General features: G+C 39.1%; 2 protein-coding genes across 5 annotated transcripts; both read left to right on the top strand.

The window, feature by feature from the left end:
* The first annotated feature begins 1,040 nt into the window (after positions 1–1,040).
* Positions 1,041–9,377, top strand: LOC108248569 (dnaJ homolog subfamily C member 7-like). The gene is made up of 14 exons (XM_017437423.3): positions 1,041–1,172; positions 3,694–3,782; positions 3,948–4,072; positions 4,173–4,286; positions 4,420–4,494; positions 4,749–4,867; positions 5,019–5,172; positions 5,575–5,739; positions 5,918–6,009; positions 6,110–6,183; positions 6,275–6,421; positions 6,516–6,671; positions 7,903–7,977; positions 8,083–9,377. Exons 1-14 carry the CDS (start codon positions 1,102–1,104, stop codon positions 8,112–8,114), a joined length of 1,488 nt encoding a protein of 495 aa, XP_017292912.1. The 5' UTR covers positions 1,041–1,101; the 3' UTR covers positions 8,115–9,377.
* Positions 9,378–10,401: 1,024 nt separating this feature from the next.
* aclyb (ATP citrate lyase b) lies at positions 10,402–26,866 on the top strand. 4 transcript variants are annotated; one of them, XM_017438200.3, is made up of 30 exons: positions 10,402–10,556; positions 13,061–13,242; positions 13,453–13,575; positions 13,848–13,910; positions 14,203–14,393; positions 15,047–15,126; positions 15,247–15,377; positions 16,799–16,917; positions 17,150–17,286; positions 17,538–17,599; positions 18,016–18,133; positions 18,295–18,452; positions 18,878–18,971; positions 19,210–19,266; positions 19,845–19,874; positions 21,576–21,717; positions 21,858–22,026; positions 22,098–22,202; positions 22,390–22,586; positions 22,672–22,753; positions 22,844–22,954; positions 23,037–23,164; positions 23,249–23,342; positions 23,429–23,583; positions 23,693–23,843; positions 24,001–24,144; positions 24,267–24,380; positions 24,734–24,816; positions 25,538–25,614; positions 25,702–26,866. In XM_017438200.3, exons 2-30 carry the CDS (start codon positions 13,084–13,086, stop codon positions 25,794–25,796), a joined length of 3,369 nt encoding a protein of 1,122 aa, XP_017293689.1. In that variant the 5' UTR covers positions 10,402–10,556; positions 13,061–13,083; the 3' UTR covers positions 25,797–26,866. The 4 variants fall into 4 exon arrangements, with proteins under 4 accessions (XP_017293689.1, XP_017293697.1, XP_037836704.1 ...); XM_017438208.3 differs by lacking the exon at positions 19,210–19,266; XM_037980776.1 differs by lacking the exon at positions 19,845–19,874.
* The last annotated feature ends 293 nt before the right edge of the window (positions 26,867–27,159 follow it).

Genomic DNA, 27,159 nt, shown 5'->3' with positions numbered 1-27,159 from the left:
GCTTTGCTGCAAGTACAACCCATGATATCTCAAAAATAAAAGCTTGTTTCCTTCATGTATTCATGTAAATCCTGAACAAATGTTAAATACTAGTAAACAGTAAAAATCCTATTTAAATCTATTACTGGTGGAATAATCTCACCTTATATTCTGGAACCAATAACAGCATGTTTCCTTAATGTAGGAAATTTTTGTTTAAAATTACTGACTGCATTTTAGTTGCTTAATTTATGGAAGTTTGATTGTTTTTTTTTTGTTGTTGTTTGTTTGTATGTTTTTGGTAATAGCATTGTACAAGGAACCAGCACCAGGTGAAGCTGCAGGCTCTCAGGTGAACGCTGACCACAATTATTTAATTATGAATAAAATGGCAGATAAAATAAATCTGAGAAGGAATTGACAACATAGTACCAGGCCACATTGTGATAACCTGGTTATGTTTTCTTACAAGATAAACCTCAGAAACTGTGTTAACTAGCAAGTAAAGAGAAAAAAGTTATTAAAAACTGGGAATCAGTTTGAAAAGAGGGTTTGGAGATGTTATTTTTTTGGATAAGTTCAAAAAAAGAGGTAGGGAAGGGGTAAAAAGTGAAGAACAGAGGTATATGATACGTGTAAGGAGTAAAATCAGGTTTAACAATTATAAAACTATAAATATTTCAAGAGATTAGTTTGAAATCTTAAATCTATGGAGACCTTTTATCTGTATATCTGTGACTGCCTAAGTGCTTTCTGAATATTTCAAATTAGCAAATGAAACTTCATTTCAAAAGAAAAAGATTTGAATTCACAAACAACATTTACATTTACACTGTTTTAAACATAATAAATAATAATAAAAAAACACACCTTTATGATTTTCTGTTTTTTATTTTATTGAGATTTATACAAGGAAAAATACAAATATTTTATATCTGAAGGATTTTAATAAAGTGAATAGTATCTTATCATTTGAAACATAAAGCCACACGACCTACAATAACCACTTATATAACAATATGTCCGACTTGCACCACTAGCCTATTTTCCTGTGACCCAGAAAGAAAAGGCGGAAGTGACGTCAGTTCGCCACGGTCTTTCGGTTCGTACTTTCCAGAAAAGATGGCCGCTGTTGATATCGACGTGTTGGTGGACCCGGAGCCTATGATCCGCAGCCAGGCCGACGTTGAACGGTAAATACGTCGATTTTATTCGGGGGTTTTATTTTACCGGCTGTGAGCCGCCTCGCGGAGTTAAAAAAACGGTGAGTTGAAGAGGCTCGGAAACGGCAGCGCGGCCGGACCGGAGAAAAGCTATCCGCGGTAGCTTCAACCATCCTCGTTGTCTGGACGTTTCGTAAGCTTTTTTATATTTCACCGGCATTGAAATCAACTGTGTCTTTGGGTCTAATCCGAAGATTTAATTAGGAGTTATTCTATTTAACTGGCTAAATTACTAAATCTTTAAACTTCTCGTTTGTATTCATAGCTAGCTAAAAGGCTAAAAGAAAAATGTATTCAGAACCAAAAGTTCTGTTTGCACTTGAACATAACATTGTAATTTAACCTGAAGGTTATTTAAAATTTGCTGTTCAAGACAAACTTAAAGTAATTTCCTAGCTGAAAGATTCAAGTCATTTCCAGTTTTCTTATAAGGAATTGATGAGAATAAATCTAACATTTACAACAAACTCTAATTTTTATTAAATGTTAAGTAACATTGTTTCCAAACAGTATGTCACTGAATCCTGATAATGTACTTTATGCTGGGTGTCAGAGAAACACATTCATCCAGTCAATAAACAAATGAATGAACCTGTTTATCAGAAAAGTCTTCTAACCAAACCAGTGTGTCACATTTTAAGATACGTTTTACTGATTTTATTGACAACAAGAGATCCATAAAGTGTTAAATCAAGAGAGACAAATGGTGAGAATAACTTCAACTTCGTTAAAAAGATAGTCTTTTGTATTATTTCTTGGTTTATTAACCTTTACATGGCGTTTCTAAAAAGTCCCAACCAGCAATACGTTTTATAAAACTGTAATGAATTTAATACATACCTGACAGTCACTGTTAAACATAGACCTTTTCAGTTCAATTTGGTTTATTTATTCATCGCCCATTCACAACAGAACGTCACCTCAGAGCACTAAACAAAAGAAAAAAAGTCCAAACCGTGAATCCAAATGACATTAAATTCAGTTCCTATTATAACACAATGCACCCACATACAGTACGTTATGTCGTGCCGATCAATGAACATCTTTGTTGGAGTTGTACTGCGTTTTTATGAGCCGTAAATGAGGCATATTTTTGCTCTTAGAATAGTTTTTCTTCATCCCGTGAGGTTTGAACAGCCATGTAAGTCTACAGCACGCCTCTGTGTGTGATCTGGATCTATTAAAGTCAGATATGACGTTGGTTTTGACACATGGAGATGACCATAATGCTTCCTGAGTCACGCCCTGTTTGACACGAGGAGAACAATAACAGCTGGATGTATCACACCGAACGAGACCTGCTGTCGTCACTCGGCTGGGTTTTCCTCTTTGTTACGATTTATAATTAAGCCTTTCCTCACTTTGTTTTTCCTTGATTTTGGCATCAATCTATGCCACGTTCTAGCTTCGTCTTGAAAGAATGTGTGCATAACAGCAGCTGGTTTACCTAAATTTCTGAAATATGAGATGTTTTTTTTTTTACCTTAAGTTAAAACGGTGATTCGAAAGTTTGGGTTGGGACCCTGATGTAGGTCATGAAACACCAAGGACGGGTTTCATTGAAGAAATAAAAGCAGTGGTCATAAATTGATCAAATTGTTAAATGTTTTATTAGCGACGTTTGTGCATTTCAACCAGCGACAGTTCACGAGTTTTGTCCTGTTTTTATTTCCTGGGTCTGAAGCTGAACAGTTTGGAAACCACTCGCCTAAGATATCACGTGCTGGCGAGAGATTGGAGATCGTCTGGAGAAAATAAAAGTTGCAGGGTCGTTGTTTCTCAACTTTCCCAATAATGTATTTCGAAAAACGAGCCAGAGAGCCTCCGTTGAACTCGGCACATGCCTCTGTTTGGTTGTGACGCATGTAAATTGATTGATTGCACTATTTCTGAATCGCTCCAAACAACTTCATTCTGCAATATTCTCCCTTCAGCAAATCCAAGTTAATACCTGTGCATCCCAGACAGCTTATGAGCAGATGTTCAGCTGACCTATTTATTGTTCGGGCTCTAGAAGATGATTTCAGAAAGTGGAATGAGGGCTAAAACGAGAAGCAGGTTTTGTAATAATCACCCAGTTATTACTTAGACGTAAGTTTTTCCTCCTATATGCACATTCAGTTTCAATGTAACTGATTGTAATTTATTCCACATTATGTAAGAGTGCATGACAGCAGCCGTAGCTTGGTTTGTGTGTGTGTGTGTGTGTGTGTGAGAATCGTCTCTGATTTGCATGTTAAAGACTCCTCACAGGACTGCAGCAGGTGAGCAGCTACTGCTCTGGTAAAAACGAGGACTGCCGAGTCCCTGAATGCTCGAGCTTTGCCTCGTCTGAGAAAGATTAAAATAAAAGCAAACGGATATTAGTTCAGAGGTCGCTTTCAGACGCTGGTTGGCTGGTGGATCTAATAGTCTTAGCTGATTTGTTGGGGGTTTTTTTTTGTCTTTTTGACATGCTCGTGACGTTGGTTTGTGTCTCTCTTCGTTCCAGTCAAGCTGAAGGCTTCAAGGAGCAGGGAAATGCGTACTACAGCAAGAAAGATTACTCTGAAGCTTTCAACTATTACACCAAGGCCATCGGTGAGATTACAGTTAATTGCTTGGCTTAAGTTTTCCACATGATCTAAATGATTTTTTTTTCTAATAAAACAATCCAGGTACCATCTCTAAGAGAAAGCTTTCCTCCTGTTGATCTCTAACATCTGTTCTGAATTACATGGTTTTTTTTTATTTATTAACTTAAAGATGTATGCCCCAAAAATGCCAGTTACTATGGCAACCGGGCAGCCACCCTCATGATGCTGTGTCGCTTTCGAGAGGCCCTTGAAGACTCCCAGCAGGCCGTGCGTCTGGACGACTGTTTCATGAAGGTGAGTGGCGTCCAGGAGGCCGCGTTTGTCCTCGGCTTTGAATTAACCGTTGGGGTGAGTTGAAGAGGTTGTGCATGGTTTTTATTTTATTTCACCCCAGGGGCATCTACGTGAGGGCAAGTGCCACTTGTCTTTGGGGAACGGCATGGCGGCCAGCCGTTGCTTTCAGAAGGTTCTGGAGCTGGATCTGAGCAACAGGGAGGCCCAGCAGGAGGTGGGAACGTCTCAGATTAGACTGCATCCTCGTATAAAAGAAAGCATTGGCTTGGACTGCAAGTTGAGCACATCTGTGCAGTCGGTTTGCTTTTTTTTTTTTAAATGCTGAATTGTATGTTGGTTTGTTTTAGAAAAAGAATGCCGTGGTGCTGCTGGAGTACGAGCAAATGGCAGATTTTGCCTTCGATAAACGGGATTTCAGAAAGGTACTTTTACTACACATCACACTCAGAAATGTTTCTGTTCGTCTTGTGTGACCTGGAAAGATTCAACCGCATCATATCCAACACAAACTCACAGAACAAGCTGTGAATTTCTACTTCACCTGCTTTATTTGTTGTCAAAATACCCATATTTATTATTTTTTTAAAAACTTTGTTGTCAGCAGCTTCCGTTTTGTCTGAATGTAGTGATGGGATGCAGCTGGTTGAGTCAGAGTGACATTTGGTTGTGGTTTCAGGTGGTGTACTGTATGGACCGGGCCTTAGCAATGGCCCCCGCCTGCCACCGCTTCAAAATCCTGAAGGCGGAGTGTCTCACTCTGCTTGGACGATATCCCGAGGCTCAGTCTGTGGCGAGGTAAGAGCCGTTCGGGTTTTATGTGAAACAAGTTACTTATATCATTATTTATCTCCTTTTCTCCTATTGAGGTGATGCAAAATGTCTTTCTAGGTACTTAATAAAAAAATGTTTGATTTACAGATTCTTTAAAAGTTATTTTTTTTAACAGCGACATCCTGCGGATGGACTCCACTAATGCAGACGCTCTGTACGTTCGAGGCCTTTGTCTTTATTACGAGGACTGCATCGAGAAAGCTGTTCAGTTCTTCGTCCAGGCTCTGAAAATGGCTCCTGACCACGAAAAGGCCCGGCTAGCCTGCAGGGTAACGCTCTCACGTTGTTGTGTTTTATATAAAAATAAAATAAAAAGTCCAATTGATTATATTTTTTAAAAAATTATTATTGTGGAACAGATACTGTAAATATCTGCAAATTTTCCAAACTTTAGCGGAGAGTTTGCTGTGGCTCAAAGACTTCAGATATTACATTAAACAGAAATGTTTTTTTAAATGGCTTTTATCAACTTAAACACAGACTTTATTGGGATAGAAGCAAAATTAAAAATGAGCTTAATAAATAATTGGGATTAAAAACTAATTTTAGCTTTTTCTGACTTAAGATTTGCTTAAAATAAATGAATATCTTTTGCTGGGCTTCAGTGTAACTTTAAGATTCTTTTAAATGTTGTGAGACACGAATGAGGGTTTGTTTTCTTCCCGAACCAGAACGCCAAAGCTTTAAAATCAAAGAAGGAGGAGGGCAACCAGGCGTTTAAGAACAACAACTACGAATCGGCCTACCTGCTGTATACGGATGCGCTGGCGATCGACCCCAACAACATCAAGACCAACGCTAAGCTCTACTGCAACAGAGCCACGGCAGGAACGAAGGTAACAGGCAACGCGTCGGCTGAGGTGGTACGCTTTAATGTTGCTCCACAGGCTGTGATAGGTTCATCAAAAAACCCCAACAGCTGTGTGGCAGGCTTTTAGAAGTGCCTGTAAGTATTCATACTCGCTCTCTGGCTTCAGTCGGTTCACGGTCATTAACTGCTTAACCTCTCAACAGCTGAAGAAACTTAATCAAGCCATCGAAGACTGTACCAGCGCAATCAAGCTAGACGACTCCTACATCAAAGCCTACTTAAGAAGAGCGCAGTGGTACGTCAAGCAGCCGTTTTAGGGTCATTTTTTCCCTGCTTTGTATGTTCTGTCGTTCAGCTCTGTGCAGTTTTTCACTTTCTCTGACCTCCCCCCGTAGCTACATGAACACTGAGCAGTACGAAGAGGCTGTACGGGACTATGAAAAAGTTTACCAGACTGAAAAAACCTCAGGTAAGACGACGTCGCTGCTGGTTGCGTTGGCCGGCGTACGGGGGGGGTTTGTGCGCACACTCACGCCTCTTGGATCTCTGTGACGCTTCAGAACACAAGCATCTGTTGAAGACGGCGCAGCTGGAGCTGAAGAAGAGCAAGAGGAAAGATTACTACAAGGTGCTGGGTGTGGGCAAGAACGCCACGGAGGACGAGATCAAGAAAGCGTACCGCAAGAGGGCCCTCATGCACCACCCAGGTATCAAACTGATGGAGAAGGCCTGGTACATTTGGATGCTGTAGATTCTTTTAAATGGTTTAAATGATCAACTTACGCTTATTTCGTTTTGCAGACCGCCACAGTGCAGCAACTCCAGAGGTGCAAAAGGAGGAGGAGAAGAAGTTCAAAGAAGTGGGCGAGGCCTTCACCATCCTCTCTGATCCGAAGAAGAAGATGCGTTACGACAATGGGCATGACCTGGAGGATGATGGCTCCTTTGATGGTGGAGGTGAAGACTTTTATTTATTATTGCCCGCCTTTTGACGTCAGGCGGTTTGGTTACTGTCTGTGATTGTAATCAACAGATGTACATCTAAAACATTTTAACTTCTGGAGTCAACACCCATTCAAGATGGCTATTTCAGATAATCACCCTTAGCAAATACAAAAATGGCTATACGTCAGATATTAAGCTAAATGTTTCTTGATTTGACCAAAACTGCCATCCATCCAACATTTCTCTTCTTGAACTGATCTTGGTCTAAAACGCTGGCATGAAAGGTGGCGGGCGATATGCATTCCTTCATGAAATGCTGGGCCTTTCTTTATCAGAGCTGACAGTCATCAGGTTTTCACGCCATTGACTTTTAAGACTTACAGAACATGGGGTCAAAGTTCACGAGTGATTTCTGAAGGAGAAGCTGACGTGTTATTGACAGCTCAACTGTTTATGTGAAGGTTTTTGACTTTTGTCTTAACAAGTGTAAACAATAAACAACTGTTTAAATTCATTTTAATTACACTGAACCATTTGGAGAATACATACCTTGCACTATTGATTAATTATAACAGTACCTGTGCTTTGCATGTAGTTAAATAAATTAATTCCGTTAAAGTTTCATGATTTGCATCCTTTATATTTTGACATTTAGTCCGTACAAAGGTGTCAAGGTTTAATTGGTTCAGTTTCGTTTACATAAGCTGGTAAAACTAAAAGTTTTTTATCACTTGAATTTAAAAACAGCACTTATGTACAATAAAAGAATAAATAAAAGGATAAATTAATACTGTAGACACTGTAATACTGCTCTCTTTATACTTCTAGTGAAGCACATCTATGCAAGCTGTCACACAAAGCCAAATGTTTTATGTTTTATTATTATTATGTTGCTCACCTGTCCCTATATGTCGTGCTGGATTAATTCTGCCTGTAGAGGGGGCCACATGTCCAAAACTGTACCAACTGGAACTTCAGTGTTTTATATTGTTGTTTGTGATCTTAGACAATATTAAAGCCAAAATATTTACTTTGACTGTAAAAATGGTAATTAGTGGAGCTTAAAGACAAAATAGTTTATATAAATTAATGTTCAGTGTGTCTAAGAAGTTTGTGTTCATTGTGTAGAACGACTTGGTAGATTTCTGTATTTAAATCAATAATGCCATTGGAGTCATCATTAGTTTAAGTATTTGCTAATTTTTATGTTTCTGCTCCTTATTTGTTTGTTTTTTCTGTTTAGATTTTGACGCAAACAACATCTTCAGGGCTTTCTTTGGCGGCCATAATGGAGGATTTAGTTTTGATTCCAATTCAGGTATGTTTTTGTATAATCAGGATACACAAAAAAAAAAAACAATCGCTAAAAAAAAAAAAAAAAATGTACATCCCATTAACAGACTGTTTATTTCTCTCTCTCCAGACTCAGGACCTTTCTTTTTCCAGTTTGGTTAAAGTAAATAACCTCCAGGGGAAAATGGATCCTGGCGTTCATGAGAATAAAAGTGGACCGAGTCACCTTGTGATGCTCACGTTCCTTAGTGTGTCGCAATCTCTGCCCGACGTTCTTTTTAATAGTTTTTATAAATTATTGCATCGACTCCTTAATTCACTCCCCACATTGATGCTAACCGAGGCTGGGAAGCATGATCCATAGGCTTTAGTTTTGAATTAACAACCAACAGAAACACTTCAAAAATCTTTTTTTTTTTTTTCTTTTAAAGGAGTTTCTATCAGCTGATCACAGCATGTCACGGTTATCCAAATTAACATTGTGTTAAATGCCATCTAAACTTAAAAACTCACTCAGACTTCATAAAGCTGGTCAGTAATGAATGTGTTTATTATTATTATTACTTTTTTGTTTTAAATAACCAGGTATACATCTGAATCTGAAAGTCTTTGCTGTGGAAGTTTGACCTCAGGACATCTAGAAGTCAATGCTGTTCTCTTGTGAGGTTTTATCCAGGTTTTAATTGGCTCTGCCAAAACGTTTGTATTTTTTGGGGGGGTTTTTCCATACAGAATTGTACGTTTGAGTCGAATGTAAAGCCGTATGTGTCCATATATTTGATCTCCAGTCTTCCCACAGTCTATCAATATTTATTGTACTGTACTTCCTTAAATGTATGCAGCAGAATGCCAGAGGACCTCTTCTTCCTCTGGTTTTTTTAAACTGATTCAATTGTAAATTATTTATTTGTAATGTTTTTCACTCACTTCTAATTTTTTTTTTCCCCTTCTGGAACAGGCCAAAATAAATACAATGCCTCCATTTTCCGTTTAAGAAAAAAAAAACATCCTAACGTCCACATCACGCAAATCAGTCCTGCAAGTTAAGTTTAAGTGGTGCCTTACAAGAGTTAGTTAAAGGTCACTGAGTAAAACCGACATAAAACGCTGTGGAGTCAGCCACATCCTGTTTGGGGAGGAAAAAGGACTCCCAACAGTTACATTTTGTGCAGCATGCTGATTTCTGTTTGTGCTAATCCATAGGAATTTTGTTATTGCACACCCAGGAAGCAAAATGAAATTTTGCAAAGACTCCATCTCGTTGAAAATAAGACGTCATCCTCCTGCTGTGTTCTTCGTCTCGCACGTTTGGTCAGTGCAACCTTTCCCCCACTCGTTCCACCCGTTCGAAAGGCCAACAACTGTACCTTTTAAAGCCTCTGTTGTAAATGGTTTTTCCATTAAAATTTGTATCATTTAACAAAACTTGTTTTGTTTTTTTAATTGTGGAAATAAAGACTTGTCTTTTACTATATTATTGGGCATTTTTACCCTCTTTACACTGACCAATATTTAAACCTAAATAATCCTGTAGACTTCAGTAATTTGGAGGAAAAAAAAACAAAAAGAAAATGGAGATCTACTTAATTAGTGGAAATGAATTGACCTGAATCTGACCCAAAGACAAGTAAACTGCTCAAAAAAACAGTGCTTTATAAATTTTATACATTAATTGCTGTATAAAATGTTTTCTACTTGGGTTATCTTGTATGAAACACATTTCTGGCAATTTAGATAAAAATAAATATATGTTAGACCTAATCATGAGATACTAGTTTCTCATATACGATTTTAAAATTACAACTTAGTTTAACAATATTATACTTTAAGAAAATTATGACTTAACATCTAATGATTATGAAAAACTATCCTATGATTACAACTTAGTTTTACAGAAATATGACTTAGCATCTTATTATGAGAAACTCTCATAATGATGATTTAGCTTTTCAAAATTATGACTCAGCACCTCTTAATTATTATTATCATGGCATAATAAAATCATAATCATAAGATGCCATAATTGAGCACACGAGATGCTCAGTCATCATTTTGAGATAGTATTGCATGATTATGAGATAGTTACTTGTAATTATGACTTAGAGGATCTTTTTTTCAGAGTGACAGAAATAGGCTTCCATAAATCTTGCTTTGTTTTTTCTAATGTGACTATTTCTCTTGTAGTTATGATGACAAATGCTAATCCTGTTTATTGATATATTATATTTTTGTGATATTACTAGTGTTTTGTCAATAAAAAAAACTACGAATAGATTTGTTTTATAAAACATTCAATAAAAAGTAGGGCGTTCGTCATGTCTCTTTCCCCCACCGACTTTTATTTTTTAAATCAAGTTTGTGTTTGCGGCTCATCGCTACGTGGGTGGAGCTGACGTGACCATGTGACCAGAGCCTAGCCAATCAGAAGCCCGCAACGACGTGCAATCAGTCGTCAGATTATGGTGCGACAGGAGGGGAGTGAGGTGGCAAGAGAAGCAGGCAGAAACGGGCTCCTGTATAAGACAAGCTGACTGTAAAACTGTCTTATTTGCGTCCAGGACACAAAGCCTTCACTTCAGGGAGGATTGACGCTCGTTGACAGAGGTAATATCTGTTGCTCAGATACTTTATAAACGCGTGTTTGTTTTCTGTTTTGTGTTTTTTTAGTAGTAGCAGCAGCTAGCAAGTTAGCCTGTCAGGACTGGAGGTTGAATGAAATAGGATGCGCTCAGGTTTGAATGTCAGACTGCACTCGTCTTTGTTTTGACCCAAGTTTTAAAAACGGGTGTAAGTATTTTTCTTATTATTTTCAGTCGTCTGGGTTTGAAATACATAATTTGTTTTGCTATTATTAGTCGCAAACGCATGCTAAACTCACCTTCCGTAAACAGCATCTTCCGTGTTTTCCTTTTTTTTTTAAAGGGTTATCATTTTTACCTAATGGTGGGGGTTGTTTTCTGCTTTCCTTTTCCCTCTTACAAAAAGAAGCACGCGCAGTGAAGTGAGCATTATGAGTTAAAACTTGTCAGGCGAGGTTTGCGGAGTGGGTGTGGTGGTCCATACAGGGGCTTCATTCATCCGCCTGCCGGGAGGACACATGATGGTTCCGCAGGACCCGGAGACAAGTCCCCACAGCCTCCCTGAGCTCAGCACACAGCAGCCATGTCTGATCCCGAGGCTGCAGCCTCCACATCTTCATCCCAGGAGCCTCCTATGAAAGCCTGGACCTGTGGATTATGTCAGGGCTGTAGATTATCAGTTTTAAAGTCCTGCAACAAAGGGTTAAAACACATTGTTCACAGATCTGGACAGATTGGATAAATGCAAGCAGTGCCTTCTCTCCTGCTGGTGAAGTAGATAATTTTTCATTTCACTGTTTTATTGGCTGATCTCCTATATCAGTCAACTTCAGTCATAAGGTTAAAAAAAAACCCAGCAAGTTCAGGTGAGTTACGGGTGTTCATTGAGCCATAGTCGGCTAACAGGTCTGGCAACAAACTGTGGCGTTTAAAAACAGGAATGGCGAGATGGTTGTCTTCGTGTCAACTTATTTTCACTCTCAAAACCCTCACTGTGAGATTTCCAGACACAAAGGATTGGTAACTTTTTAAGAGACTGTTTATTTGTCTGTAGAAAGCAGGACATGTTTAGCATCTTGCATGTTATGAGGTGTTTTATTATTGATTAAACGTTACTCTTAAATCTCCCTCTACCTTCAGATTGGGACAGTCTCCATTTCATCACTTGAGAGACTAATATCTCTATAATTTTGATTTTAAATCATTATCCGTTAACTCGATTAAAAGGCATTTAGCACATATTAATGATTATCTCTCACTTCATTTGATCACTGTTTATTTTTTACTTACAGACTTACAGAAATAATGGTGTATTGATTTAAAAGTGGTCTAAACTTTAGATCTGGTGTAATGGTTTGTGTTATCTGTATGTCTAAGTTTTACAAATACCACAACCCCATCTTTTTTAGGCTTTAAATAATAAATCTCCACGTATAATTCTGTCATCACTAAAGATGACACCAAGTTATGGTGTCATTGTTAAAATGTTTCTTTAAGAAAACAATAACTAGATTTCATTTTTAAGTTGTTGGTTTTTTTAAGTTTTAGAGCAATAACTTATTAAGCTGTAATGAGTTGCATACAAGAAGCTAAAAAAGCAGCTATAAATTGTTTAATCTGTATTGTTCAGTAGTTTTCAGCCAAAACAAATATATGAATCCTTGCAATGAATTAGGGCACTTATTTACCCTAATGGCAAGAAGTAAGTTATATAATTTTTTTTAAAGACTACCAAAAGAAATTTGGTTCCTGACTCATTGTAAATTTCTACATGGCTGACTCTATCTTTAAGATCCTCGTTTTATATTCTAGTAGCTGCTTTTATTTTTGAAGAAAATGGTTACTTTATCCTATCAGTCAGAGATTTTAACAAAAGTTGTGGAAGTCTGAAGAGTCGATGGTGAGGTGTTCATTAAGGCGTGTCACCCATTAGATTAGTTCTGTCTCGTCTTCGCTTGTACCCAGAGACCCGGATATTAAAGGTTCTGATGACATTAATAGTATAATGTACTGAAGTACTATATAATTGTGAATTTGGATGCTTCTCTTCCTAAAGATTTACCCAGTTTCTAACCACATTCCACTGAGAAAACAGCTATTCTCTTTTTGTTTTAGCTGGTTTTTACTTTAGTTCAACAATGCGTTTGGGTGGTTTTATAAGACATTAGTCTGTTTCTCTGGGCTTCTTTAGATGTCGAAGTCTTGCTCCGTTTTATTGCGTGTCACAAAACCACTTTTCTTCTGCTGAATAAGCTTTGTAATGCTTTAGAAAGCACAATATAAAGCAGATTGATTTCAGGTGGTTTGTTCTTCAAATATCTCTTATATTTTGCTTCCTTTTTGATACTGGTGTATTTAAACTTATTCTCATTCATACGTTCATCTTTCTACTTAGTTTCCCTGTTTGAAAGACCTTTTGTTTTGGGTTTGTTGGGCTAGAAAAGTTTTACAGTTGCTTTTTACTTTGTATCTACTGTATGTGACTTTTACTGTGACTGACCAGGATAAAGTTTGTTTCCTCTTCCAAAGGTCCTGTGCTATCCGGTGCTACCATGTCTGCGAAAGCGATATCGGAGCAGACGGGGAAGGAGTTCCTGTACAAGCACATCTCCACATCAGCCACCATACTGAACCGTTTTCGTTACGCCAGCGTGACTGCTGAGACCGACTGGGATCGCCTCACACAGGACCACCCATGGCTGCTGACAGAAGTAAATTAATTTATTTTTTAAAATTTCTTTCTGATCACATCATAAAGTTTCTCTGTATCTCTTCACAACTTACTAAACGTACAAATGTATGTGACTGTGTGTGTGGTTGCAATGTATGACCCTTTCTCAGTCGAAGTCGTTAGACAAGTTTTTATACAAATGTGGCCCATTTTTATGCGACACCTCCGGCCTTTCCTGCTTCTCCTGCAGAGGCTGGTCGTGAAGCCGGATCAACTCCTCAAACGGCGCGGGAAGCTGGGGCTGGTGGGCATCAACCTGGACCTCCAGGGTGTCAAAGAGTGGCTCAAAGGTCACCTTATGAAAGAAACTACTGTAAGTCGAGTATTATTTATTTTAAAGCAGTAATTAATGATGCAAGGAGTAACTGATTTAAGTGACTGGATCTGTTAGACACCAAGATGGTTGAATCAAAAGGTAATCTTTGTGAGTAATGTCTGATACTCTGTGTACTTTGCCTTTAAAATGTATGAATTAACACAATCTTTCTTGTATGATGCAAAAATTGTGGTAATTTTCTTCATGTTTCTGTGCCTCTTTAATTAGATTAAAGTAACTTGAATATTTGGGATGTGTTTCCTAACTAGGTAGGAAAGGCAAAAGGCGTGTTGAAGAACTTCCTCATTGAGCCTTTTGTCCCACACACACAGGTAATAAATGCTTTTTACTTTGAATATTTATTTACATATATCAAAAAGACAAACAAGCAGGACAATGAAACAATCAAATATATGTAGGTCAGTTTGTGATATTTATGACTTATGTCCTGAATTTATCTTTAAAGAAACAAACTGAGGGTGAGTAATGCTGCAGAAAGCGTGTAGATATCGCCATTTTTCTTCAAACATGTCTCCCTCGGACACTGCGCACGTCTCGGCTTGTGCGAACGTCATGCGGAGAAATGTGTGTTCTCCCGTTTAACCCTTTCGTTTACTCCCTCAGGAGAACGAGGTCTATGTGTGTATCTACGCCGACCGTGAGGGCGACTTTGTACTCTTCCACCACGAAGGAGGGGTGGAGGTGGGTGACGTGGACGCCAAGGCGCAGAAGCTGATGGTCGGCGTGGACGAGAAACTCAGCGAGGACCAAGTCAAGGAGCAGCTCCTCACACATGTTCCTAGTGACGTGAAAGAGTATGAGCCTTTTTTTTAAATTTATTTAAATATATAACTGTTTTTGTCACTTGAGTAAGAATGACTTTTTATTTTAGCCGTTTCCTTCCTTTTAATCTTCTTGGCCACTCTGTGTAATTAACTAGATATTCCTTCAAACAAGAATGTCATGATAACTTTACTGCACTGTTTAATTTTATTAGTAGTGTTTTGTGTGTTTGTTTATCACCATAAAGGCTCTCAGCCTTCTGTCCTATTTGAGTTTAACCTTCAGCGATCTGTTTAGTCTATTTTTCCCCCTTCTTTTCAAATTCCATTATCGGTGTCTTTAAAACATCCTTATCTCACAGAAAAAGCCTTTTTTTCCTCTGTGTGTGTGCATGACTTGTCCACCTTGTCTGCCAAGTTAAACAAAATTCACACACAAATCATTGCAAAACTCTTATATTTGACACTGTTGAGCACATTTGTTTGCCAACAGTTGTTTACTTTGGACTTTCATAGCAGCGAGGACGGGGAGAACCTGTGTACACATTAACTCTCTCTGTCTAGGCTCACGTTAAAAAGGTTTCAAACTTTTGTTTCTTTTTCTAATTTAGACTTACTACTAGAAATGCATTCAGCTATGATGATTATTTATGATTATAACTTACCTTTTTGTTTCCTTCCCAAAGAACCCTGGCCAGTTTTATTGTGGGACTCTTCAACTTATATGAAGACCTCTACTTCACCTACCTTGAAATCAACCCTCTTGGTAAACATCGTTTCTATGCAACTTTATTACGAGCTCATAAAGATTCACAGAAGAAGGAATCGGTGAGATCAAATGTGGAAGAACATACAAATAAACATCTTGTTTTATTGCTTTAACCAGTCGTCACCCAGGATGGAGTGTTTGTCCTCGACATGGCAGCCAAGATCGATGCGACGGCAGATTTTATCTGTAAGGCTAAATGGGGTGACGTGGAGTTTCCTCCACCCTTTGGCAGGGAAGCGTATCCTGAGGTAAGAGCCGAGAAGTCGTATAAGTTTAGTTCTGTTTATTGCTCATTAATGCTTAATAACCTGTGGCAACGATTAGGAAGGGGGAAAGCCTCAAATGATTTTTCTATCCAGCTGTTTTGAACCAGCAGTACAAAGTTTTACATCACAGACGGCAGACGTCTCTGCCCATCTGGAAAGTTTTGCTGCTTGCAGAGCATTTTAGTTTCCATATTGTGGCGTAAAATGAGTCACCACCTGGCTGTGGTTTGGATTTAGCAAGGAAGACACCGAACAAAACACAGATATTTGCTAACGTTCCTTAAACACATGGACACAAAGGGTAGCAGCGCCACAAACCCGTTTCAACACCTGAAACGTCATCCTCTGCTTAGATGAAGAATGTTTTAATCTTTGCATGTCCTCAGGTTCACCCGCAGGGATGAAAATGTGAAATAAATCTTCCGCCAAGCAAATGACTAGTTTACTCCAATACAATGACCATTTGTATGCCAATAAAAATGGTTGCCTGGTGTTTCATCAGCAACAAATAAGAAAACCACCAACGTTGTGTATATTTAATGAGAGAAAAATGTGAATTAACAGGGATGTAACGTCTGCCTCTGTGGTTTGAACATAAGAACTGTTTCAGTGATTTATTGTCACACACATAATCAAACAAATACATTTCATTTAACCCATATGGTTATGACACATCTTTTCATGTTTTCCTGTTAGATGCACTTTTTTATTGCATGGAGCTGTTTTTGTGAAAGGTCTTCCTTCTGTGTTCCATGCTTTAAAAATCTACGTTTCAGTGCTACTTATTGAAAATAAAGTTTTCTTCAGTTTACATCCTTTGTGTTTTCCCAGTTCTGTATGCAAAATCTAAACAAATCCAGCAGAAAGGTGTATTTCAGTCATCACAACAAGTTCTTTTTAGGCATTATAGCAGGCCTCGAGGCTCCACTGTTCTGGACGTTTTGGGTTTTTCTGCTCCAACACACCTGATTTAAATGGTTTAATTACCTCCTCAATAAAACATCAAGTTCTCCAGGAGCATGGCAACAAGTTCTCCATTTAAAGCAGGTGTTTTAAAGCTAAAATATGCAGGAGGAACGGAGTTTGAGATGTGTGCGTTATAGGGCTGAACTTAACATTCAGTAATTTAAAGCATGTTTTACACAATATATCTTATTTTTTATTTCAGTAAAGCCCCAAATTACCAATAGAATAGCTGAAGTCATATTATCAGCCCTATATGTTGCATCAGGAACTACTGGGTCAAAGAATGATTTTTTTTTTGTTTGTTTTTAATTTCCTGACAATAACATAAAAGTTAAATGCACAACAGGCATGGATATCAGCTTATGTCAGTATTCTTGGCCGTGTGTACTCGTTGACCTGATTTTATTATTAATAACATTGTGCTTCGTCACTTTTAGGAAGCCTACATCGCAGATTTGGATGCAAAGAGTGGCGCCAGCTTGAAGCTAACCCTGCTGAACCCACGAGGCAGGATCTGGACCATGGTAGCTGGAGGAGGAGCGTCAGTGGTCTACAGGTAGCCGATGAAATCTAAATACCTGGTTTGAAACCTTTAGTTGATAAAAGTAATTCTCATAGCTTTGGCAGTGTCACATATTTGACATTCTGTGTGTCACAGTCTAGTTTTTTTCCTTGGAAATGCTTATTTGAAATTCCTGTCTTAACATTTTCATCTGGGTGATTAAAACGTAAAGGACCGGCTTAAATCGGAGCACATCATTTCTCTGCTTATCTCCTCTCCTCTTCAGTGACACAATCTGTGACCTGGGTGGGGTGGATGAGCTGGCAAATTATGGCGAGTACTCCGGTGCACCCAGCGAACAGCAGACCTACGACTACGCAAAAACCATTCTCTCACTGATGACTCGTGAGAAACACCCTGAAGGTGAGAGGAGAGTAAACGCCATCACAGCTCATCTTCAAGTAAGGTCAAGAAAGTCAGACAAAGTTAAAATGGCTGCAGGGAGGAAAAACAGAACTTGTGTGTTTTCGATAAAACAGACATTTCTTAGTGTTTCATCTTTTCTCTGCAATGTGACTGGAATTGATCACGAGGCTGCACGGCTTCCAACAAAGTATCAGAGGCGACAAATTCATGTCAAAATTATATTCTCATCATGTTTATTTCGTCTGCAGGAAAAGTGCTGATCATCGGAGGAAGCATTGCAAATTTCACCAACGTGGCAGCCACGTTCAAGGTGATTATTTGATTATCATCGCTTGTTGGTTCATGTTGAAGTTTATCATTTTAATGTAGGGGGGGAAAAAACCCCAAATATATTCTTTTTGAAGCATTAGTCTTTGCATTTTGTTCACACATTTCAATATATGAGACCCACTACAGCATAATTCCTCATTTAAAACCTCAGGTTGCTAATATCAAACATTGTTTTTACCAAATATTGTCAATAATTGTTAGCTATCATTGTGTACCTCACGTTTTCAAATGAAACTTGACATTTAACCTTAGTTCTTCTTAATTTAGTTTGAAAAATAAATAACCTGACAGAGATATTAAAAAGCAGCTCAGTGTTCCTTTTTGTCTTTGGCTCCAAATAAATCTGAGATATTCAGTGTTTATGTTAGAGCCTCTACTACTTGTCGGTCTCTTCAGGGCATCGTCAGGGCTATCAAAGACTACCAGGGTCCTCTGAAGGAGCACGAGGTCTCCATCTTTGTGCGACGTGGGGGGCCCAACTACCAAGAAGGCCTGAGGGTGATGGGAGAAGTAGGTGAGTGAGACGAAACTATTTTAGTTATGCAACCTTTTAAAATCCTAAAGACAACGGCAAATACTTGTGGAAGTGTGTTTCGAGGATTCAGAGGGCGGGTAATTGATTTTATGGGTTCAGTTTGAACATATTACCTGAAAGTGCACCGTGTTTCTATGAAGGAAAGACCACAGGTATTCCTATTCATGTGTTTGGAACTGAGACCCACATGACGGCCATCGTTGGGATGGCTCTGGGTCACCGGCCGATCCCTAATCAGCCTCCGATGGCGGCCCATACCGCCAACTTCCTCCTCAACGCCAGCGCCAACAGTGCAGCGGTACTTTCTTCTACATCTCATTTAATGTGACTTACAGTAAATACAGGATAGGCTATAAATATTCATGATATAGTTGCTTAAATGGAAAGTTAAATGCCCTTATTTTGAAATTTAGATGTTTTGAAGCAATAAAGACAATGATTTTTAAAACAAACACAGCCTTAGTTAGTTCCAATGTGCAGGTTTATGAGTTGCATGTTTTAAATATTAAATGTTTGCACATTAAACTCTGGAAACGTGTTAACTTTGGGATACATTTAGGTTTCCTTTTCAGCTTGAAAAGAATTCAAACATTTAAATGCTGTGTTTTAGCTTGTGCGTGCTACTAATGAGCAAAGCTTTACACTTTACTAAAAAAATCACCCAAATTCTTACCACTTTGGCTTCTTTTTGACTCTTATAAATACTTGTTTTCTTCCCGTCAGACTCCTGCTTCATCCAGAACGGCTTCCTTCTCCGAAGCCAAGACTACCAATGACGTCACCCCACCCAAAAAGTCAAAGGCAGGTCTTCCCCCAGGTAACTCAGAGACATTGGTAATTTATGCTTATTAGTTTGTCTGCCACATATATTCATGCACTTCTGCTTTTTAATTTTTACCTTTTTTTCATTGCTTCTTGTATTTCTCCCTCTCCCCCCCCTAAAATGTGATCTACGCCCCTTTGTGTATTTTTTTTTACTGAATTCTCCTCCTCCCTTTATTTTGCTGCTCAAACTGTCCACTCACTTCCACTTCTTCCATGCTTGTTTTTCTAAGACTCTCTTCATTCTATCCTGTGGCCTCTGAAGAATGTGGTCACAGGCGATTGGAAAGGTAAGTGGCAGGTGTGCCGTGCTGCCGCTGCGATCGGCTGCCTCTCTGCCTTTCTTTTTTTATTGGTTTGCCCCTCTTCTTCTTTACCCCCCTCACCCTCATAATCTTGGAAAAATGTAGGAGTGTGACACAAACAGGTTAAATTGTTGATTTTTCTATTTTTGTTTCTTACAAAAATTTGGGCTAAGATAATAATTTTTACTCATGCGATTGGTGGGGTCTTCAGAGGAGTTTTATTTTATTTTTAAAGAGTTGTGGGTTGCTTTGTTGGGGCTACTGTTGATTATATCGTTAGTGAAAAGTTCAGTTTTATCTATGGGACAAACTCTGACTAAACATTTTAGATTGCTCTTTACAGCAGCAAAGTAAAGCCCTGTAGCAGCTGAGCTTTGCATGTCCTTTCCTCTGCTGTGCTTTATAGGTGTGTTGTTGTTTTTTTTAATAAAAGGTGCACAGTTGGTAACGTGCATTTAAGTGTGTTCAGTGATGACGGTGAAGATGCATTCTATCCAAACTCATTGTTTCTCTTTCTTGTGCTTATTTCGTTATAATTTCTGTTCCATCCTGTGGTGTCACAGAAGCTCAAGCTTCTTCAGGCTGCAGTGGAGGTATGGAAGGATGTAAACAAAGCCAAAAAAAAAAAAAGAAATGCCCTCCAGCCTTCTCTACCCTGTGTTAATGTCCATCTGCACACCCATTTTTGTTTTACTCAGTTTGTGCGTTTTTATTCCCCACATTCAGATGAGTGTTTGTTTTTTTTAATTCACTAAACTGCCTAAAGAAATGTTCCCTCTCAGACTAACAGTGATGAGTTTATTTTAACAATTAGGTCAATGTTTTATTAGAAGGACCTAAAAATTAAAGCAAGAATTATCATGATTTGAAGAAACATACGTTGAGACATAAGTTTTGCTTTCTTTAAAACTTGGTTCATCTAAAAAATTATACATATTAATATTCCTACTCAGTCAGGTCTCTCTTGAAGAGGCAGTGAGCTGATATATGTGGCCAAGTTTTTAAAGATTAAATGTGATAACTTACCTTAAACGGCAAAAATGTGTGTGAGCACATTGTAAGCTAACAACATTTAGCTTCTGAGACAAAATAATTTGAGTTCCAGGGAATTATCAGCTCATAACATTTAGTCTTTAATGAAATTTCAGGATGTTTTTTTGTATTTTGCATGGCTGCTGGGTATTAATTTATTGACTGATGGAGAATTGTCACTACTAATGTTGAAAAACAAATCACTGAAGGCAGCAGCTTCTCCAAACCCATTACAGAAAGTATTTTTATTTGTTTTAAATAATAAACTAAACATCCAGAATAGAACATGTCTTACATACACAACATTGATAGTTTGTAAATTTATCTAATTAAATTATTGAGTAATACACAACATTGATAGTTTTACTCAATAATTTAATTAGATAAATTTACAAATTCTAAATAGTCTGAAAGCTCTGTTCATGTATTTCCTTTGGGTCTTATCAAACGTTGCGAGTTAATATTAAATAAATAATAATTCTGTATTGTTTATTTCTAAGGCAAAATTAGAAGTGAATAGACAAAGGTGATACAGGTTATGTTACTAAGTGAACAAAACCCTTGGATATTTAAAAAAAATAATAAAATGACCTCTTTATCAAGAAAACTAAGCAAATATTTTGTGAATAAAATAAACTGCTTTGTGCAATGAATTAAATAACTGTTATTCAATAAAATAATACTTTATAAATCGAAAAGAGAAGATCTTGCAGCATGAAACTATATGTTACTGACCAATAAATAAAAAAGGTAGAAAGAAAAATGCACATTCTACCAGAGCGACTGAAACCTGAGCTCTGAATCGTTTTGTTCTCCTGCGAACTCAGCACGAGCCCTCCAAGGACAAAAAGCTGCTGATGCTGTAATCAACAATGCAGCTGCACCGATGTGCCGAATCAAGTTGGAAATATTTCAGAATGGGATGTTACTTTAATCTAAAAGCAACTTAAATCTCGGGCATGAAGGAAATGATCAACTTTAAATCAACTGGTTTAAATATTGAGACATACACACTTAATTTTACGTGATGTAATGGTCTATATATAATAATTTGTTGTGATGCAGTTATATTTTTGGCCTCCATCTCTGTCCTCAGACCGACTTCCCTTCGTGCTCCGCTTGTTGGCGTCCACGTCGCTGCAGTTTTCCTGACCCGCCCCGCCCCGACTCCCATCTTCATCTGTTTTCATTTTGAAATTCCTGCTCTGACCTAAATCTACCCCCTTTTTTTTGTTTTGTTTTTTGTCGATTTCTTCTCTCAGCCAAAGCCACCACGCTGTTCAGCAAGCAGACCAAGGCCATTGTCTGGGGCATGCAGACACGTGCCGTGCAGGGCATGCTGGATTTTGACTACGTCTGCTCACGTGACCAACCCTCTGTGGCCGCCATGGTGTACCCTTTCACGTAGGTTTCCCCAACATATCGTGATGCTATATTTCACATTGCTTTGTAGAGATCCCACATTTCTCTGAAGTAATAACTGCAGTTATTGATCACTGAAGGATAAAAAATAAAAGTTTACTTCTTTTTTTCTCTTCCCTCAGTGGTGACCACAAGCAGAAGTTTTATTGGGGTCACAAAGAGATCCTGCTGCCGGTCTATAAGAACATGGATGACGCCATGAAGAAGCATCATGAGGTGGACGTCCTGATCAGCTTCGCCTCTCTGCGCTCGGCCTTTGACAGCACCATGGAGACCATGCAGTACCCACAGGTACGAGCTGAAAGCAAGCGAATGGCATTCAGACACATTTGCGCAACTCTGACTCACTTAACTGTGTTCAGATTCACACCATCGCCATCATCGCCGAGGGCATCCCAGAAGCTCAAACAAGAAAGTTGATCAAGATCGCCGATGAGAAAGGCGTCACTATCATTGGCCCTGCAACGGTATGCAGTTTCAAAACACCAACTGTATTTGTTGATTAACAAACTCTAAGAAGCACCACATGACACTCTAAATGTGGTGGACATTGTCTGGGTGTGTACTTGTTTATTCATCGGTGTGTGTAAAGAAAATTAAACAACCTTCAGGGCGTTTCTGTGCAGCTCTCTAACTGTAAGCCTCGTCTCCCAGGTTGGTGGTATCAAGCCTGGTTGCTTCAAGATCGGCAACACGGGCGGCATGCTGGACAACATCCTGGCGTCCAAACTGTACCGTCCTGGCAGCGTGGCGTACGTGTCGCGCTCCGGGGGCATGTCCAACGAGCTGAACAACATCATCTCTCGCACTACTGATGGCGTCTACGAAGGCGTGGCCATCGGAGGGGACAGGTGTGGAGAAAATGATGAACTGCATTTTAGGGGAAATACTCTTGCACCGCAGACATTAGGATTTAAGTCTTTTGGTCTTGTCCAGATATCCAGGGTCCACCTTCATGGACCACGTCCTTCGTTACCAGGACACGCCAGGGATAAAGATGATCGTGGTTCTGGGAGAAGTAGGTGTCACTCCCGAAACGACTCCAAACTGACCCATCTGCGACAAACGGCTTCTCATTTTTTTTTAATCATCTTTCCGTGGTGCTCAGATCGGCGGCACCGAGGAGTACAAAATCTGCCAGGGCATCAAAGAGGGCCGGATCAGCAAACCTGTCGTGTGCTGGTGTATTGGAACCTGTGCCACCATGTTTGCCTCAGAGGTTTGTTTGCTGCGCTGAGGATCGTTTCCTGTGGATTCTGCTCGTGACTCGTGCATTCATTATGTAACACTGCCACCTTCAGGTTCAGTTCGGCCATGCAGGAGCTTGTGCCAACCAGGCCTCTGAGACGGCAGTGGCGAAGAACCAGGCTCTGAGAGATGCTGGAGTTTTTGTACCAAAGAGCTTTGATGAGCTGGGGGACGTCATCAAGTAGGAAACTCGTCACCTGATCTTACCTCAACGTTCGTCATTGAATTTCTTTTTACTAATTATGGTTTAAATGTAATGAAACAGGACCGTGTATGACGAGCTGGTGGCCAACGGTACAATTGTTCCTGCTCAGGAGGTTCCTCCCCCAACCGTTCCAATGGATTATTCCTGGGCCAGGGTACGAACCATACGATACTAATTAGATATTTTTAAATGTGTATTTGATTTGCTTTATGATTGTTTTCCTTTGTTTACATTTTTTAGGAGCTGGGCCTGATTCGTAAGCCGGCCTCATTCATGACAAGCATCTGCGACGAGCGAGGCCAGGAGCTCATCTACGCTGGCATGTCCATCACCGAGGTCTTTAAGGAGGAGATGGGAATAGGAGGAGTCCTCGGTTTGCTCTGGTTCCAGCGCAGGTTAGTGTAACTGTGGACAACTTTAACAGGATCGTGACACACATTTAGACCGTGTAATGGAAATGAATTTTAAAAAATCTTGGTTGTTTGACTGACTTTTCCTGATTAGGCTGCCGCGTTACGCCTGTCAGTTCATCGAGATGTGTCTGATGGTGACCGCTGATCACGGTCCTGCCGTTTCTGGGGCTCACAACACGATCGTCTGCGCTCGAGCTGGCAAAGACCTGATCTCGAGCCTCACCTCTGGCCTGCTCACCATCGTCAGTACTGCTCACACACAAACACTCTCATGTGTTAAAATCATTTCAAACTCAGACTTTACTGGTTTCTTTTCAAGCAGTGCATCAGAGTTCACTGAAATGGTTTAAACCGACCTGAATATGTCTTCACTGAATTGAAACGTTATTAAAAAACCAGGGGGACCGTTTCGGAGGCGCCCTGGACGCTGCAGCGAAGCAGTTCAGCAAGGCGTTCGACAGCGGCATGCTGCCCATGGAGTTCGTCAACAAGATGAAGAAGGACGGCAAGCTGATCATGGGTATTGGCCACAGGGTCAAATCAGTAAGCAGCACCAAACTTTTTACAAAGCTGAAGCCAATGATGTTCCATTTCTGTGGACTCACGGATATGTTCATTCAAGACAAAAAGCTGTAGATTTAAATGCCGCTGCCTGTTGTTTTCAGATCAACAACCCCGACATGCGAGTGCAGATTCTGAAGGACTTTGTTAAGCAGCATTTTCCCTCGTCTCAGCTACTCGACTACGCTCTGGATGTGGAGAAGATCACCACCTCCAAGGTACCTCAGCAGGAATAAAGCTCAGGCTTTATTCAGTCAGCTGAAGGAAAAACCTTCTTTATTAACGATAGAAGAAATGCAGTCAGAGACTCTTCAGATGGTTCAGTTCTAACCAGTAAAGCTCACTATTTATGAAAGATGATTTGTTAAACGTCATTATTAAATAAAATATGGATAACAGTAACCCCAATCAGAATGGTAACATCTGAATGACTGCAGTGTTTTGCTACAAATAACCATTTGTGATGCGTAGAGACTGTTTGGTAAGTCTTCAGTGTCTCAATACATGCTGAAATTTGCTTAATTTGTGTTGTTGTACGTGCAAAAAAACAAATTTGAATTATCTGTTCTAGAAACCCAACCTGATCCTAAACGTAGACGGTTTCATTGGCGTTTCCTTTGTGGACCTGCTGAGGACATGTGGAGGCTTCACACGGTAAGAGAATCAGACGGCCGCGGTGGATTCAGGGAGAAAATGTTTGCAGGAATTTATCTTATCTTCACTTACCGCAGTGTTAAAAAGTGTTGACCACTTCTTATTAAACTATCACATTTTTTTTATCTGATTCCATTTATAAAGTTAGGAAAAAACAAACTAATGACTACTTTATAAAAGCTTTTAATTGTGAAAATAAGATTTAATCAGGTACAGCATGATGAAATGCCTCACAATCAGTGTTTTGAGTTGTTTTTTTAACCTGGTGAGATTTTGCAGATTTTGCGTCATCTTCAAGTAGCATTTTATTAGTTTTAAATATTACTTTTATGTTCAGTGTTTGGCATTCTGTCAGAAGACAAGTTGGCCAATTTTATGCAGCTTTTAACAAATACAGTATATATTAAAGTTGGCAAAGTTGTCTGCCAACAAAACAAATGAATTTAACTTGTCAATGTTTACAAAAAAGTCCATTTTAACTGAAAACATGCGGTGTCTTGTCATACAAATAAAAAATAATAAGGATTTTCATATTTTTTTCAATTATTTTATAGTTTTTGCTGCGTGTAGGCATATTTTCTTTTAAAATGTCTTCTTCTAAGTCCTTTTCAGTAAAATAAATCCTAAGATGTGTGGAAAACTCAGATGTTTGTGTTTATCGTCTGTGTTCTGAGCACACTGTCCAGTATTGTTTCTGACATGAATGTCGACCCGGTTCCAGGGCAGAAGCAGATGAGTTTGTGGAAATCGGCGCTCTGAATGGGATCTTTGTCCTGGGCCGCAGTATGGGCTTCATCGGTGAGTCCCACTCGAACTCGGCAAAGAACTAAAACCACCCGAGCTAAATGAGACTTTTTTTTTTTTAAACTGATCTGTTTTCCTCAGGGCATTACTTGGACCAGAAGAGGCTGAAACAGGGTCTGTACCGCCACCCGTGGGACGACATCTCCTACGTGCTTCCTGAGCACATGTCTATGTAAACCCGACATGGCGGGATGGGATGCTTTGGCAGCAGCATTTCAGTCGACATGAACATTTAACACGAAAACTCGAGTTAAAACGTGTGGGGGGGGCTGCTGCAGGGAAACCGAACAGGGGTGCTCTGGAAAGAAGTTCTTATTTTACTTGTTAAGGAAGGAAAAAAGGGGAAGTATATTTTTAGATTTAGTTTTTGATGAGTTATTTAAAAACTTACAGAGGTAACTTATTCATTTTTTTTTTCTTTTTTTCCCAATAAAGAGCCAAACCAATGCAAGTTGCAAGTGCAGGAGGGCAAAATCTGCTAAGATTAAGCAGAAAGGCAGAGAAAGCTGAATAAACAGGATTCAGACAGTATTTCTATCCTGACCTCTGCGTTAAGGAGTCGGGATAGTTAACCTACACGAACAGTTGCCACGTTAAATCGGTTCAAGCTCAGAACTACAGAACAAGTCTTTTTTTATATACTAAAGGAAGGAATTAACCATGATTCACTGTAACACTTGTCTGCTTCGGACCTCTTGACCGTGTTTAATTAGGTTTTTTTTGTGTTTTTTTTAATTGCTCACTTTAGTTCAAAACCTCTCAAATCTTCATGTAATATTTTTTTAAACTCCTGGTTTTCGCTCTAGCTGAAAAGGGTTTTGTTGGTGACTGCTTTTAAAAGGTTAGTCTAAGGGCACATGTTTTATCTGAACTTCGTCAAACAGATGTTTTTAGGCGGTTTTGTCCTGGAGCCAGGTCTGACCTGAACTACTTGTTTCTTTGAATACCTGTGTGACGAAAATGGTAAGGGGTAGAAGCAACTAAATGTTTTCTAAATGAACCACCTTTCGGCGAGAGACTCTTAAAAACGGTTTTTGCTTTATTGGTGGAAATTATTGCACACAAAACAGATGCCAGTGATATAAAACCTTTAACACCAACCTGCGCCCGTTTGGGACTTCTCACTGTAATGCCAGCTGTGTTCTGTCTTTATTTTGCTGTTTTTATTTAACTGTGAAAAAACGCTTTTGTTTTTGTAATACGCTGACATATAGTGGTACAGTAATAAAGAACTTGTTTAATTTTCCTCTTTGCTTTAATCGTCTGTCTGTAGCAAACGTACGAGCAGGAGTTCTAAAGTTGAAACTTCTTTTAAAGAAAGTTTAAAGTCATGCCGAGAGTGGAACTTACCTTTCTTGTTTGTGACACCCTCTGGCAGTGGTTGACATTTTATTCAGAGATTTATTACTGACTGAAGAACACTAAGAAAGAACTGAATCACCTTTCAGGGGAAGCGTTCATTTTCTTCTTCACAATGAGCAGATTTCAACTGGGATTTCTAAGAGTTCGAACAAAGGATACATGGGAAATGTTTTGCCA

The sequence above is a fragment of the Kryptolebias marmoratus genome, linkage group LG17 (assembly GCF_001649575.2).
Source record: "Kryptolebias marmoratus isolate JLee-2015 linkage group LG17, ASM164957v2, whole genome shotgun sequence".
Lineage (NCBI taxonomy): Eukaryota > Metazoa > Chordata > Actinopteri > Cyprinodontiformes > Rivulidae > Kryptolebias > Kryptolebias marmoratus.
Note: the sequence above shows the minus strand (reverse complement) of the source record. Positions and strands in the feature narration are given on the sequence as shown.